The sequence below is a fragment of the Kogia breviceps genome, chromosome 1 (assembly GCF_026419965.1).
Source record: "Kogia breviceps isolate mKogBre1 chromosome 1, mKogBre1 haplotype 1, whole genome shotgun sequence".
In the NCBI taxonomy this organism is placed as follows: domain Eukaryota; kingdom Metazoa; phylum Chordata; class Mammalia; order Artiodactyla; family Physeteridae; genus Kogia; species Kogia breviceps.
In genome coordinates, this window is record NC_081310.1 from 176,610,400 (window position 1) to 176,625,344 (window position 14,945).

At 54.5% G+C, this 14,945-nt stretch overlaps 1 protein-coding gene across 5 annotated transcripts; it reads left to right on the plus strand.

The window, feature by feature from the left end:
- Positions 1–4,588: 4,588 nt before the first annotated feature.
- FNDC5 (fibronectin type III domain containing 5) lies at positions 4,589–12,107 on the plus strand. Of its 5 annotated transcripts, none has more exons than XM_067014508.1 (6): positions 4,589–4,666; positions 6,224–6,339; positions 6,811–7,009; positions 7,369–7,458; positions 9,538–9,671; positions 10,030–12,107. In XM_067014508.1, exons 1-6 carry the CDS (start codon positions 4,594–4,596, stop codon positions 10,033–10,035), a joined length of 618 nt encoding a protein of 205 aa, XP_066870609.1. In that variant the 5' UTR covers positions 4,589–4,593; the 3' UTR covers positions 10,036–12,107. The 5 variants fall into 5 exon arrangements, with proteins under 5 accessions (XP_066870609.1, XP_058927213.2, XP_066870436.1 ...); XM_059071230.2 differs by having other exon boundaries at positions 10,672–12,107; XM_067014335.1 differs by having other exon boundaries at positions 10,228–10,764.
- Positions 12,108–14,945: the final 2,838 nt, after the last annotated feature.

Sequence of the window (14,945 nt, forward strand, 5' to 3'; positions counted from 1 at the left end):
CTTTCCTTCTTAGTTCAGATGTCGCCCCCTCAGACCACACTACCTAACATTTTCCCACTCAGCCATTCTCAACCATATTCTCCCATTTTTGCCATAGCCATGTGAGTCTCTGAAGATATTTTACTGTCATTAGCTCCCTTGTTTCTTGCCTGTCCCTCCCACTGGGACATGAGATCCATAGCGGCAGGGACCTTGTCATCTGGTCCACAGCTGTGTCCCCAGGACCTAGCATAGGACCTGGCAGTTAGTAGGTACTCAATATGTGTTTGTTGAACGCAGAAAGCCCTCCCCAGCCCTGACTTCTTTTGCAAGCTCAGAGCAGTCTTTCAAATCTAATCCTATTTTTCTGCTCCCACTGTCACAACCCAGAGCTTGTAGCAAGCCCTCCCATCCCTCCCTGCCACCCTACTCTGCCTCCCTTCCTTCCCCTCCACATAGACACTATGCTCTCCCAGGCCAATGATTCCTTTTTCCCTCTGCCCCTTTTGCCTCATTTGACTAATTCCCATCTAACTGTCCATACTAATTAACTCAGGCATCACCTCCTCCCAGAAGCCTTCCCTGCTTTCCTTTTAAGTTAATACTCTCTTGGCCCCTGTGGATCCTTGGTCCCTCCTGGTCCATAAGGCAGTCCTCTCCTTGTATATTAAGAATATCTCTCTCCTTAAGGAGCTCCTCAAGAACTTGGACCAATCTGGCTCATCACGATGTCTTTGGCACCCAGCCCCAGGCTGCCTGGCACAGGCATTCAAGAAACATTGAGAAAAAAAAAAAAAAAGAAAGAAAGAAACATTGAGCTGGGCTGGCCTCATCATTGCTGTGATGGGGACTTTGGAGGATTAGACCAGCCCAGTGTCTCCCAGCTGTATGACCCATGGCAAGCTACTTCCTCTCTTTAAGACTCAGTTTCCTCATCCATAAAATGAGTATAACATTCCCAACTTCTTAGGGTTGTGAGGATTCAAGAGAAACTTCTCTAGTGTATGTAATGCTCTGGCACGTGGAAACTGTTGGGTGAGTGGTGGGTCACTTTTCCAGTATGGACTTGGGCCTGGGCTTAGCAACTGCCTCTGTGAGCAGCCAGCCCTCTCAAGCCCTTTAGGGGAGGAAAATGTATATCCTCTAGTGAGCCCTGGGCCCAGGACCCCTGAGGAGCCCTCAGAGCTGAAGGGAAGATATAGGCAGACTGGAACAAGCCCTGAACTTGAAGCTGCATCACTGAATTTAAGACATGGCTCCATAATTCACTGGCTGTGTGACCCAGTGTGAGTCCTCACACCTCTCTGAGCCTCAGCTTCCTGATCTGGAACAGGAGCTAATAACAGTTATCAGCCAAAGACTCAAAATAACATGGACAAAAAGCCAAGTCCGGGTAGGTGCTTGATTACTGGATCCTCAAAGCAATCTCCTTTCCTTCTCCTAATTCTTCCTGTGATTTGGGGTTTGTGTATCTAGGGGACCCCCTAGACAGGGCCATGACCATTCTAGGTGGCAAAGAGGAGCCTTCCCATTCTAAATGCTTACCTGCAGCCTGGGTTAGAGGCTGGGACTCTGGACAGCTCTGGACACTCAGGAGGATCCAAATGCTGGTGACCTCACCAGGTGCCAACGTGTAAGTGACCAGTCAGCCCCCTAGGAGGTGTCTGTGGAGTCTTCCAAATGGAGATCATCTTTGGAGGACAGAGGCCCACCCCTCACGCCCCCCACCCAAATCCCCATTCATGCATTTAATCATTCTTCCACTGCTGTATTTCCAGAAGGTTGCACAGAGCCTGGTACATAATAGGTCTCAATAAATAAATGTTGGAAGAACAAGTTTTTATGTTCAACACACACTTATTGTCTACTGCTCTTAGCCCCGAGCTAAGAGATGGTGTACAGATGGTGCACACTAAGGAACTGGTCCTGACAGCTCTCTCCCAAGATCACCCAGGGGGCCTCTAAATCCTCCCAGCTCTTCCCACCCAAGACCCAGCTTCCACTGGTTGCCAAGCTCCAGGCATCAGGACTTTTCCCAGAATCGAGGTAATGCCCAAGCACCCCATGCATCATGGGACCTGGGAAGGCTGCACGCCTGCAGCCACAACTCTCCAAATCCTCTCTGTCTTTCACGCCCCGTCCTCCAGCCACGCTTCCCCATCCCTCTCAAAGCCTCAGACACAGCCATCTCCGCCCACCCAGTGCCCTACATCTACCTGGGGTTATACCCAACGTGGCCAGAGGGTGGCGCTGAGACTCCCCTTTCCCCAGCGCTGGACTGGACTCCACACCCCACCAGGACCCTGTCCCTCCCTCATTTTCTCCCCAGCACGGACAGGAGCGGACTCTGTGACCTCTAACTGACCCCTCTCTTTCCTGCGGGCTCCTGCGATGAGGCCTGAGGAGACTCCAGTTGCTCCTGCAGGCCCCGGGTTGTCTTTTCCTGCCTGGTGGGTGAGGGGGGGGTCCCCAGGGGCCAAGCTGCAGCTGGTGGGGCGGCGCTGGGCGGGGTGAGGCTGAAAGCAGCTGCCGGGAGAGAGAAAGAGAAAGGAGAGAGAGAGAGAAAGAAGAGAAGGAGAGGGAGGGAGAGGTGCTCTGGTTCCCTGGCTCCTATCCCAGACAGGTGGAGGCCCCAGGTGAGGCTCGCCCCAGGATAAGGTATGTGGCTGAGGAAGCAGAGGGGCCAGGGGTGTCAGCCTGCCAAGCAGAGCAGGCCTAGGGGTACTGAGGGGCTAGCGGGTTAGGTACTGCTGCTCAGCAAGAACTCCTGAGCCCCCTCCCATCTCACCCCTCCCAAGGTGACCAAATAGAGACTTGGGGGGCAGTACAAGGAGTCGAGGTGTGGGCATTAGGAGACGAAGGCTCTATTGCTGCTCTGGACTCGATACGTGAATTTGCACCAAGCTCTTCCCGTCTCTGAACCTCAGTTTCTTAATCTGAAATGGAGGCAGAGACCGGGGGCTCTTGAAGATGTTTTGTGGGATAACTTTGCAAGGTGTCCCTTTTTCAAAAAGAATTCGTTCTTTCAGCGGCTTCTGAAGACCAGAAAGCTTTTAAGACCCAAAGGGATGCCCCCCTAGTAGAATTTCAGGCAGTGCGGGGAGGGGGTCATTTAGAAAGATGGGTGGTCCCTCCATGTCAGGGGCCCTGAGGCCCTGGTCTGTGCCTCTCTCCTCAACCTAGTTTCCCTGACTGGGACTCAGGGTAGAGAGTGACACAGGGTGGCAGGTGGGAGCTTCCCCAGGTGTCTGGCGCTCCAGAGGTCCTCTCATTAGGGAGAGGGTGGTGGGCGCAGGGTGAGGGTATTTCTCTGCCACTCCAAGATCAGAAAAAGAGTGGATTAGGCAGCAAGGTGTGTGGCACCAAGGTAGGGACAGTGGTAGGCATATGGATGTCCCCAGGGTAATGAGGGAGGGGTCACCCAAGCCCTCTTTGAACTGTGGCTGCTGGCCACGTCTCCAAAGTACCCTGTACTTCAGAGTCATTAGCTCATTCACTGCTCACATCCTTCAACCAGTCCAGAAGGGTCGGGGCAGGGGGGCTGGAGCCATTCCTCCCTCACCCTGTTCTTGGGAAGAGATTTTTCCAGATTGTTCTCTGGCTGGGGAGAAGCTGTCACGGGCAAGTTCTAGGATCTCAGGGATCCCAAGATGGGAGACAGTCCAGTCAAGCACATGATGGGGAGTCAAATCAGCCTGTGTTCAAATCCTGGCTCTGCTGTGGGTCCTTGGGGGAGTCAAGTAACCTCTCCAAGCTGCAGTCTCCTCCTGTGCAAAATGCGGACAACAGAGCGGGCCCTCACAGGGTTGCAGTGAGAAGCAGTCAACATGATGCAAGTAAAGCCCCCAGCGCACAGCTGGCACCTAGGAGATGCTGTTGCTCTCATTACGGAGGGAAAAATGGAGGCCCAAGAAGGGAAGGACTGGCCTGGGGTCACAGAACTAGGCCTACCAGTGAGTCAGAGCACCCTCTTCTCAGCCCCATGGCAAACGCTGAACACCTACTGTCTGCACCCCAGCACCTACGGAGCACTCTATAGTCACCCCCATCCCTAATAGGATTGCTCCCCTCTGCTCACTCCTGCCCCAGCCTGCAAGGCCTCGGGTCTGGGACCCCCAGGCGCGGGAGGGCAGGTCAGCTTTGGGGCGGGTGCGATGGGGCCCCAGAGGAGTGTCTCCGTGGCACTTGTCCTCCCTCTCCCTTGGGAAAGGGCAGCGGTGGCGGCCGGGTCAGGGCTGCGCGGCGGGGAGAGAGGCTGCGTGCGAGGCTGGGGCTGAGCACATTGGGGCACGGAGAAACCCGCTCGGGCTCCGGCACAGGCGAGAGGGTGGCAGAGCGGGTCGGCGAAGCCCCGCGGGCCGGGTCATCGGGGTTGGGGGCGGCGAGGGGGCGCCCTCCGCCCCTCACCCCGCCCCCGCGCCTCTCCCCGCAGCGGGGGCGCCCCGCCCCTCGGGCGCCCGACGTGGACGCGGCCGCCGCCGCCGCCGCCGCGCGGGAGTCGCTGTCCGCGGAGCCGACATGCAGGCGGCGCGGGGCGGCACGGGGCGGCCGGGCCGGGCGGGCCGCGGGCCGGAGCGCCAGCGCGAGCGGCTGCCGCACGCCGGAGCCGCCGCCATGCACCCCGGGCCGCCCCGCGCCGCGCTCCGCCTGTGGCTGGGCTGCGTCTGCCTCGCGCTGGTGCAGGCGGGTAAGGGGGTCCGGGCTCGGGGCGCGGGCGGGCATCCTCGGGTCCCTTGCCTGCTCCCTGGGGACCCCGTCTCAGGCCCGCTCACTGCTCCCCTCGCCCCACGCCCCAGCCCCAGCCCCTTTCCTGCTTGCTTGACCCCCAGACCCGACCTCCAGCTCTCAAACCCCTTCCCACCACCCCTGCTCTGGGATCCACGGTCTTGGGATTCCCCAGCCCCCTCATCATATTGTCCTGACCCCAGGCCTTTCCTTCAGGAGCCCTAGCTCCTTTCTCTGGCCCAGGGAGCAGCTGAGGACACCGGTCCCCCCACCTTGGGCCTCCCTCCTTGACCCAAAGCTCTGCAGACCAACTCTGAAGGTCGAGCGGGATGGGGTCCCGCTGTGTGAGGGGGATGGGGACCGGCACCCCAGGGCACAAGGGGACAGGTGGGGTGGACCCTGAGCCTGGAGTCTGGCCTGCCCCCTGGGGCCTGGCCTCCTCCTCACCCTGCCCCTCCTGATGCCCTGTCCCCATCCCTTCTGGCTGCTGCCACCTTGCTCAGCTCTCCTTGGCTGCTCAGGGCTGTCTCCCTGCTTCTGTCCTGTGTCTGTCTCTGATACCCCACTTGTCTGTTCTCCGGTTCTGTGTCTGCTGCCCCTGTCTGTGTCCCTCTATCTCTCTCTGCCTCCACATCTGGCTTTGTCTCCCCAGGCCCCAGACCTATGAGGTGAGGGGTGAGGCTCAGGCTTAGGTCTTCTTCCCCTTTAAGCACCTGCCTCTTGGGGATACAGAAGCTGTGTGAGTCCGCTGCCCCTCTCCTAGAAAGTTCTTCCTTCCCTGACCCCCACCATCCTCATCACTCTCCTCTCATCTGGTCCCCTTTGTCCTCTCCTCCCATCCAAGAAGCCCTACCCTGTTCTCTTGACTCCACTGAGGGGCTGTGCTCTGAGTGACCCCACCTTCCTCTGCCGCCTTCCCACCTGCCTCTTGGGGCTGGCGGGGTGTGGAGAAGAGGCCTTTCCCCAGCCTTCATCCTGCCTGGGTCTCCACAGTACTGGGACTTCTTTTCTTGGTCCTCACTCCCATCCCAGGGCTCACCCAGCTAGGCTCTTCTCGACCTCTGGGTCTTTTTCCTTCCCTCAAGGTCACTCACTTGACAGTGCAGTTCTATAGAAAGAGCACTGGACTGGGGAGCCTTCTGATAGCTTTGCACCAGACTAACCTGGAGCTCCTGCAGCCCGGCCATCTATGTCTCCCTCATGCCTGTCTCCCCACCTCTCATTCCTCCTCCTTTAGACCTGGCCCTGGCCCGGGCTCATCAATTTTAGCTTGAAACCTAGTGGGGCCAGTTGTGGCCAGCAGGGGTTCCCACCCTGTTTACAAGGAGCCTGGGGCCTCTCAGGCCTGACTCTTCAACCACTAAGGAACTGAGACCCAGGTGCCAATCCCACTGGAAGGCCTGGGTTTCTTCCTTCCCACCTCATGGCCATCCCCAGGTTATCTTGTCATACTGACGAGACCATGGGCCTGGGCCTCACAACAGGGGGTGCTCAGGCTCAGGTGCCTCCCCACCCCCAGATAGCCCATCGGCCCCAGTGAATGTCACCGTCAGGCACCTCAAGGCCAACTCTGCAGTGGTGAGCTGGGACGTCCTGGAGGATGAGGTCGTCATTGGATTTGCCATCTCTCAGCAGGTAACCCTTGAGGGTCCCTGAGAGGGAGGAACACATCAAGATAGAAGTGGTGGATGGGGGAGGAAGGGGTGCCGAAAGAGAAGGGAAAAAGGAACAAGGAGCAAGAGAGATGGGTAGAAAGCTGCACACGTGGCTGGGAAGGGAGGCCCCAGAAGGGAATCCTTTGGTTGGAATCTGGGAATTAAGGGCATGATTTTGATCTTAAACAGATCTGAGTTTAGGACCTTGCTCCAGTTCTTGCTAGTTGTATGGCCTTGGGCAACTTCCCTAACTTCCGTGAACCTGTCTCCTTACCTGTAAAATGAAGATATCAATACCTGCCTGCAGAGATGATGGGATGCTTGAGTCAGATTGTGGCTGTCCGGGGTTTAGCATGGTAGCCAGGTGAGGCCTTATCACCGCTGGAGAGGTGGGCAGACGTGGGGTGGGGGCCTGGGCACTGAAACCTGGGGCCCGGCTTTTGCTCCACAGAAGAAGGATGTGCGGATGCTGCGCTTCATCCAGGAGGTGAACACCACCACCCGCTCGTGCGCGCTCTGGGACCTGGAGGAGGACACCGAGTACATTGTGCACGTGCAGGCCATCTCCATTCAGGGCCAGAGTCCAGTGAGCGAGCCCGTGCTCTTTAAGACACCACGGGAGGCTGAGAAGATGGCCTCGAAGAACAAAGGCAGGCCCGGGCCACCGTTAGCAAGGGATGGGTTGCGGGGAGGGGTGGTCAGGGCTAGCGCTGCGGACGCCTGGAGGAGAGCGTGAGCCCCCCATCCTCCCCCAGCCCCTGCTGCCTAACCAAGCAGCCCCTGAGAGAGAGAGGTCCACTCGGGTCCCCCAAGCTATGGGATACAAACTTTCAGCTCTGGATTAAGTCTAGTGGCTGCCGCCCAAGTAGCCGTCAGCATGTTCTAGAATCTCTTTTGGTAGTTGTGTGGGCACCTGTAGAAATAAGCCCTTAATATTTTGCACTTGGCCCTAGAAGTGTGGCTGGCAGGGGTCCAGGGAGTCCTGGAGCTAGTGTCTCTCTCCACACAGATGAGGTGACCATGAAGGAGATGGGGAGGAACCAACAGCTGCGGACGGGCGAGGTGCTGATCATCGTCGTGGTCCTGTTCATGTGGGCCGGTGAGTCTGGCCCCAAGCCCTTCTTCACTTCACCTCGGGGAAGTGGAGGACCCTCGCCAGACCCTTTATTCACAGAAACGAAGGGTGAGGGGCTTGGAGGCAGTGAGAGGACTTAGGAGCCTAAGTTCTGCTCTGGGGGCCAGATCTGATCCCTTCTCTAACTGACCTCTCACCAAAAAAACAGCGGTTCGGTAGCTGCCTCGTAGGATTATATGAGTGATTGCCCTCCCTAATGAGTGGCCAAAGCCCCTAGCCTTCCAGCCCTGACTGCAGCAGCCTCTCCGTATTCTTCCGCGTTGCTGTGCCTCCAGGTGCTTCAGGCCTGGGCAGCTCAGGCTTGGGACACCCTCTTAACCCGCTCATCCTTCTTGACACAGCTCGGAGACCGCCTGCGTGAAACGTCCCCAACCCACATCCATTAGAATGTTCCTCCTGCCTCAATGCTCCCGCGGCACCCGGTGTGCTCCTCTCTAAATTTAGCCCTTCTTAGCTGAGTTGGGTTCCTGTCTTTCTCTTTTCCCACTTGTCTGTGAGCTCCCTGGGGATAAAGACCATCACCTTTGTACTCAACTCAACCAGAATTTACTGAACAGACACTCCATTCTAGAGAGTAGTGCTACAGTCGTGACTAAGAAGAGCCATGTGCTTGTAAGGAACTCAGTCTGGGAGACACCAGGCCCGTACTTAACAATAATTCAACGTGATGAGTGCTATAATAGCACCATGTATGGGAGCAGAGGACGGGGAATGAATTAATTCTGGGGCTAGGAGTAGAAATCAAGAAAAACACAGAGAGGAGGTAAATGGGGATTGAGCTTTGAAGGATGAGTAGGAGTTCACCAGGCAGCCAAAAAAAGAAGGGTATTCTGGGCATGGTGTGTTCAAGAAAGAAATTAAGCTCAGTCTGACTCAGTGCAGCTGCAACCCAAGAGAGAAGATAGAAAGTGAGGGGTAAAGGATGTTGAGGCTGTCAAGTGGACTGGAGTCCTTCTTGAGAGAATTAAACACCATGTTGAAGTTACATGAGCATCGTGGTTGAGAGGACAGGCTCTGTTGTAGAAGCATATGGAAAAATATGTTCCGTAGACACAAAGAAAAGCAGACACTTGAAAAAAAAAGCTGGAAAAACAAAGGATTGTACAAAAGGGGAGGTTTGCTTATGGTGCATTATTAGACTTGGCACAGACAGTATTCACATCATTGTAACAATATAAAATAGTGAATTAACTCGAAATTGTGATGTAATTCTGCTAGGATGATGAGGAAGGAAGTAGAGGGAGTGGTTAGGCTCTATATGCCATGGTGGGACGTCAACAGATAATCTCTAAAACAGATCAGGAAATAGCACTATAGAGTTCCCTGTGGCCTAGTGGTTAGGATTCTGGGCTTTCACTGCTGTGACCCGGGTTCAATCCCTGGTCGGAGAACTAAGATCCCCCAAGCCGTGTGGCGCGGACAAAAAGGAAATAGCACTGTAAATCAAGGATAGAGGTAAAAATGGGGAAAACACCTACGAGAGTTGGAGGTGGTTGCCTTAATACTATTGGACTTTCAAAAAATATTAGTTTGATAGCGATAAACACTTAGGAGAGTGCAGGCCCTGGAGTGCACACCCCCACTCCACCGTGTGACCTTGAGTGAGTTATCTAAGCTCTTCATCACTGTCCTCCCTCATAACCTGGGGATGGTGCTAACCAGTGCTCTCAGAGAGCTATGAGGGCTCAATGAGATGGAATGTCAGGGCCCAGCACAGGGCCTGGCACATGCTAGACAAATGCTATTACTGCTCTTTGCCCTAAAGGAAAGGGGAGCCCTCTGAGGTTTAAAAGAAGGAAAGGGAGGAGACACGATCAGATGCATGTTGTAGGAAGATCAGCCCAGCAGCAGTGAAGGGGCTGGTGGGGAAGGGGACAGGTGGACACAGGAGCCAGAGGCCAGAGGCAGCCTCTTGCAGTAGTGCCGGTGAGAGGCCATCTGGAGCCAGGTACCCACAGGAGCTCAGCCTGGTCTAGTGGGCATGAAGTGGAGGGGCAAGGACTGGGGCCCTGGTCTCTGACTGCTCTCCCTTGTCCCCTGCAGGCGTCATCGCCCTCTTCTGCCGCCAGTATGACATTATCAAGGACAATGAACCCAATAACAACAAGGAAAAAACCAAGAGTGCATCAGAAACCAGCACACCAGAGCACCAAAGTGGGGGCCTTCTCCGCAGCAAGGTGAGGGCAAGACCTGGGCCCGAGCGGGGGCCCCGTGGCTGGCACCCTGGTAGTCCCCAGGCTGCAGAAGGGGTCAGCTTGGGGCCTGGCATGGCTGCAGCTGGACAGAGCCAAGCTTGGCTGCTGCCCGTGTGACACAGGGGACGCTGCAAATTGATTTTGGATCCTCTCCTTTTGCAGGGTGCCAGGAGCCAGTAGGGGTTTAAAAAGAGGGCAGTGAGTGGGGAGGGCAGAGATCCCGGTAGGTGCGGGACAGCAAGAGTAGGGGTTCTAGGCTCATTCATGCTCCTGCTGTGCTGTATGACCTTGGGCAGGTGCTTCACCTCTTTGTACCTTCATTTCCTCTTCTGTAAAACAGATATGAAAACCTTTTCAGTGCTTGCTTTGAGCAGCTCAGAAGAGAGACATAGAGAATGGAAGAGAATCTCATGGTTCTGACGATGATTATCCAACAAACAAACATCTGGCTCTCTCTACATTTCCTCCTTCCTCCATCTCCTTACACCCTCTGGCTTACTGTCCTCTCTCTTGGCTTCTCTCTGACGCTCTCCTGAAGCCTCTTATTAATCCACCATCTCCAGAAGCACCTCAGCAATGTCAGTGGCTGAGGCTACACTCAAGAGGCAGATCTGCAGGATGTGAGAGAACCAGCCAGCGGGATGCTCGGCTAGGGCCCAGGACTCAGTCCTGGCCATTCAGCTGAGTGAAGCCGAAGGCTGGGTTTGAGAGGCAGAGAGATAAGACATCCAGGCAGGGGCCTCCTTTCCTTCCACCTGAGACAAGAGCCTGGCTTTTAGGCTGCAGCCCTGCTGCTCCCTTCCTTCTGGTGTCTTCTCCCTGTTTCCATCCTTGCAAGAAGTCTGTTCAATTTAGCCCTGGCCGCTTCTCTCATTTTTTTTTTCCTCCCAGTTTCCAAACAAGCCCTCGGTGAACATCATCGAAGCATGACTGCCTGTCTGCAGGGAGAAGGATTTCATTTTTCTTCTCTGCTGGTCCCCAGGTCCATGGGCACAGGGAGAAAGAGGACTGCCATGGACAGGGAGGCACAGCTAGCTGCACAGTTCTCCCTCTGCAGCCCCATCGTAGTCTGGTGAAGAAGGCTGAACTGCAAACCCAAATTCTGCAAAAAATAAGCCACGAAACTAAAAGGCCTGGCCCTGTTCTGGAAAAGGCAAAGCTGCATGAGACACAGCCTTCTTTCTGCCTCCTCGCCTCTCCTGGACTGGCTTCCTCTTTGAGAAAATGCACAAAGCTCCTGGGAGATGACAAGCACCTAGACTGACAGAAGCTGTGTCTTTCAGGGAAGCTGTGGGGCTGCCTGCCGGGCAGGGGCCTGGCTGCCATCAAGCCTTTGCTGGATCCAGCCATCAGGGACTTGTTTGTGGCACAATGCACACAACTTTGCGAGTGTGTGAGGTGTTATCTGTTCTGTCTCTTTTGGAAAACACACCGAAGGGCTTCACTGCAGAGGGCAGAGGGACTCCCTGAGCTGCTTGCCTGTGTCCTCTGTCTTCTTTGGCCTTTATTTTGACTGTAAGATCATCAGTCTGGGTTCTGAAGGAGACAAAGTGGGAAAGAGACCTGGAAGGTACTGGCCCCATTTCTTTAGGAAAAGTCTCTTGGAGTTGCAACAGTGCTGGCTTGCACAACTGAAAAGGTACATCCACATGGGACACCCTGGGGGCTGCTAAATCACCCCCCCTGAGGTGGACGCTGCTGGAAGGTGGGCACGAACCATTCACCATGGACAGTCAGAGCAGTCCTGACCTCTGGGGTCTCCATATCTTGCCATCTCATCCAGGGTTCGTGAAAGCTACCCAGGGTCCTCATGTCCTTCCCTAGAGCCTGAGTGGTGTGAGGTTGACAGGTCTCTCCCTCCACTGCCTCTTTCTGGTTTAAAAAACAAATGGTGCTTGCTAAGGAAGGCAGACCCTTCCTTAGGACGGACAAGTCGCGGCTGCTGAATGCCTGCGTGGGAAGAGACGGACCTCTGCGTCTTCCATTCGTGGCTAAGGACGAGAGTGTGGGCGACTGCACTTGGCACAAGCCTGGCATGCAGTCGGCGCCCAGTGAGTACCTGCTGAACTGAACGAGAAGCGAGGTGACCCCCAAGCCAGCGAGCTCAAAAGCCATTTCCCAGTGACTGCCCCTTCTTTGCGGTCTACAAGAGCTCTCGGGGCTGGGGCAGCTGCCACTCCGCTTTGCCCGAGTGTGGAGCACGGAGAGGGAGGAGAGACAGGGTGAAAGGCAGATGTCAGCAACACTAAGGGCTTCCTCATGGGAGGGCATGAGGCTCCACTCATTGTCTTGTGACTTCCATCCTTGCTGAATGGGGCTGCAAGGCCAAGGCTCCTTAGGGGAGAGGTCCTTACCTCTGATCCAGTTAGAGCAATAACCACTTTTTAAATGTAAAATAAAAAGACAAATGAAAAGGCACATCCTCGTCTTCTGGTAAATGCCCAAGTGTTGCCCTCTTTTTCTGGCAGTTGGCAGCAAATCAGGACGTGTGGAGGAGGGAGTCAGTTCTCTCCATTTTGGCCTGCAGCTTCTTAGGGACAAGCCTGCCAGCCAAGCTGGAGTTGGAAGGGAAATCTCGAACAGATGGGGGTGCACGTGTAGGAGGAGAAAATAGTTGCTCTATCATCCCATTACTGAGCCCCCACCCCACCCCAAACCGAGCTTGGGCTGCCTCACCGCATAGGTATGCAGGCTGGAGCTCAGTTTTTAAAACAAAGGGTTTTCCCCTCTGGATGGGGTTGGTGCTTTTCCTGGCCAAAGGGAATGCAGTCCTGCTTCTCCCAGCGTGAGAGGGAAGTACAGAGGGATTGCAGAAGCTGCTTGCTGCAGCTCAGGATTCACAGCATGCTGTTCGGGGGGATGTTAAAGGAACATCACTCTGATCCCGCAGCAGGCTGAAAGGTAGAGGAATGATGCCATTAGCCAATGAGCAAACCAGTAAATGGGGCACCTTGAACATTTCTGTCCAGAGCCGGGAGGAGCTTAGGAAATGTCAGGTGAGTGGGGCTTAGGGTAGGCTGTTCTGGAAGGTTCTGAGAGCAGAGGGGAGCAGGTCTTACAGGCTGGGAGAGTGGGTAATCGATTAGCACGCAGAACTGCCAGCCAGACCTCAGAGAGGTACTTCCCAGGTCCTCTGTGCCTGTCTAGTGCCAGATGATGGAGAAACTCCAAGTCAGCATCAGGTATAGACAGCTGTCAGTGGGGTCCAGGGAGTGCCGCTAATGGGAGTTTGCTCTCTTTACCTTATCTGTGCCTGTAGCACATCATCTTAGGGTATGAGGGGAGTGGAGTGAACAACACGCCTCACTAAACTCCATTCCCTTTAATCACCTCCCTAAACCCCCAAGTTCTACAACTGAGCTCTTCCCGAATCAACTGTAGTGACACAGTGGAAGCCTAAGGCTGTGACTTGGGCTGTGGTCCTTTCTTCACCCCTCACTTAGACCTGCAGATTCCCAAAAGCTTGGGAAGGGCCCAGGCAAGTTGTCTGAGACTGAGGGACCCGCCCTGCAAGACCACAGCAGGTCTGTGGGAGGAACGGTGGACTGAGGCAGGAGACCCTCAGGCCAGTTACTTCTCTGATGGGGCCCTGGACTCCTTATCTGTCAAAAACCAAGGGGTAAGAACAGAGGATTCCCAGACCCCACCCACCACCTAGAGTAGGAGCCAAAGGGCTTCCTTATGGGACAGGAGGGAGACCCCGGGGTCTATGGAAAGGAAGGAGGACTGGTGTTTCTGAGGCAGGAGTCTTTCCTCTCTCCAGTCCAGTCCCCTCAACCCCAGCTTTTCAGCATGGGCCTCCTTTCGAACCCACTTTTATGATCTAGTTCAACCTTTTACAGAAATATTTAACATCTCACCACCCCAGTCATGTAATGTTTCAGACTTCTACTTTCTCACCCTCTTTAAACCTATTTGACAGATTTTGGATTTTGCTTTTAAAAAGTAGCCTCCAAGGGCTTCCCTGGTGGCGCAGTGGTTGCGAGTCCGCCTGCCGATGCAGGGGACGTGGGTTCATGCCCCGGTCCGGGAAGATCCCACATGCTGTGGAGCGGCTGGGCCCGTGAGCCATGGCCGCTGAGCCTGTGCTTCCAGAGCCTGTGCTCCGCAACGAGAGAGGCCAAAACAGTGAGGCCCACGTACCACCAAAAAAAAAAAAAAAAAAAGTCTCCAAGAACAAAATGCTTTTGTAAATGGGACACCCCACCCCCCAAACTTCATCGGTACAATACTCCCAAACCCTCAAATGTTATTTGAAGCTGAATTGAAGGAGATCTCTATATACAAATAATTCCTTAGTGATACAGCATTTCAGGACTAGATGGCTTTAAAGGTCCAAAAGATTACATTCCACCGCTTCCCAGTGGGTGCTGGGTCAGATTTTTCTGTCTGTGGCATGTTCCAGTTGTCATAGGGGGAGGACAGGTGGGGAGGAGTGACAGGGCGGGAGCGTTTAGTTAAGGAATTCCACTGTTGGCCAGCTGATACTTCCTGTGACAAGTGGACATTTTTTTCCTGACAGGTGCTCTGGCCTACAAAACAAGCATACCCTAGAATCAGCTTAGGAATAATTGTTTTCTCTTAGAAAAGCAGGAAACTCTTTCTAGTTTTAGGTGGTTGGGACTTTTTCTTCCTGTAAAAGTTCACACAACAGGCTGGTTAGAGAATGAGCTTTTAGAGAAGGTCCATTTCTCCTCCTCCTCACTTCTCCACAACATAAAATGAACTGAGGGTAAAGGACACCACCAGCTCAGATAATCCAGCCTGGTCTCTGACACCTTTGAGGCCTACAATAACACATTGCTAAAAAGGAAATAAGCAACTACTGGACAAAGGAACACCTACACCTGAGAGGACAAAATGGATATGTGTATGTATAGGTTAAGAGACCCTCGGATTCAGACAAGAATATTAAACAGCTGAGTATTTAAAAAATTTATATTGAGGCTTTCGCCTGGACTGTAGGCTACTTGTTAAAAACTTACAGGGGGCTTCCCTGGTGGCACAGTGGTTGAGAATCTGCCTGCTAATGCACAGGACACGGGTTCGAGCCCTGGTCTGGGAGGATCCCACATGCCGTGGAGCAACTGGGCCCGTGATCCACAACTGCCAAGCCTGCGCATCTGGAGCCTGTGTTCCGCAACAAGAGAAGCTGCGATAGTGAGAGGCCCGCGCACTGCGATGAAGAGTGGCCGCAACTAGAGAAAGCCCTCGCACAGAAACGAAGACCCAACACAGCATAAATAAATTAAATTA

Bases quoted from the DNA above. Each gene is read 5' to 3' on its own strand.
- FNDC5 (XM_059071230.2), top strand. From the start codon at position 4,594: ATGCACCCCGGGCCGCCCCGCGCCGCGCTCCGCCTGTGGCTGGGCTGC. The intron at 4,667-6,223 runs GTAAGGGGGTCC...CCCCACCCCCAG, and splicing joins CCTCGCGCTGGTGCAGGCGG to ATAGCCCATCGGCCCCAGTG. The intron at 6,340-6,810 runs GTAACCCTTGAG...TTTGCTCCACAG, and splicing joins GATTTGCCATCTCTCAGCAG to AAGAAGGATGTGCGGATGCT.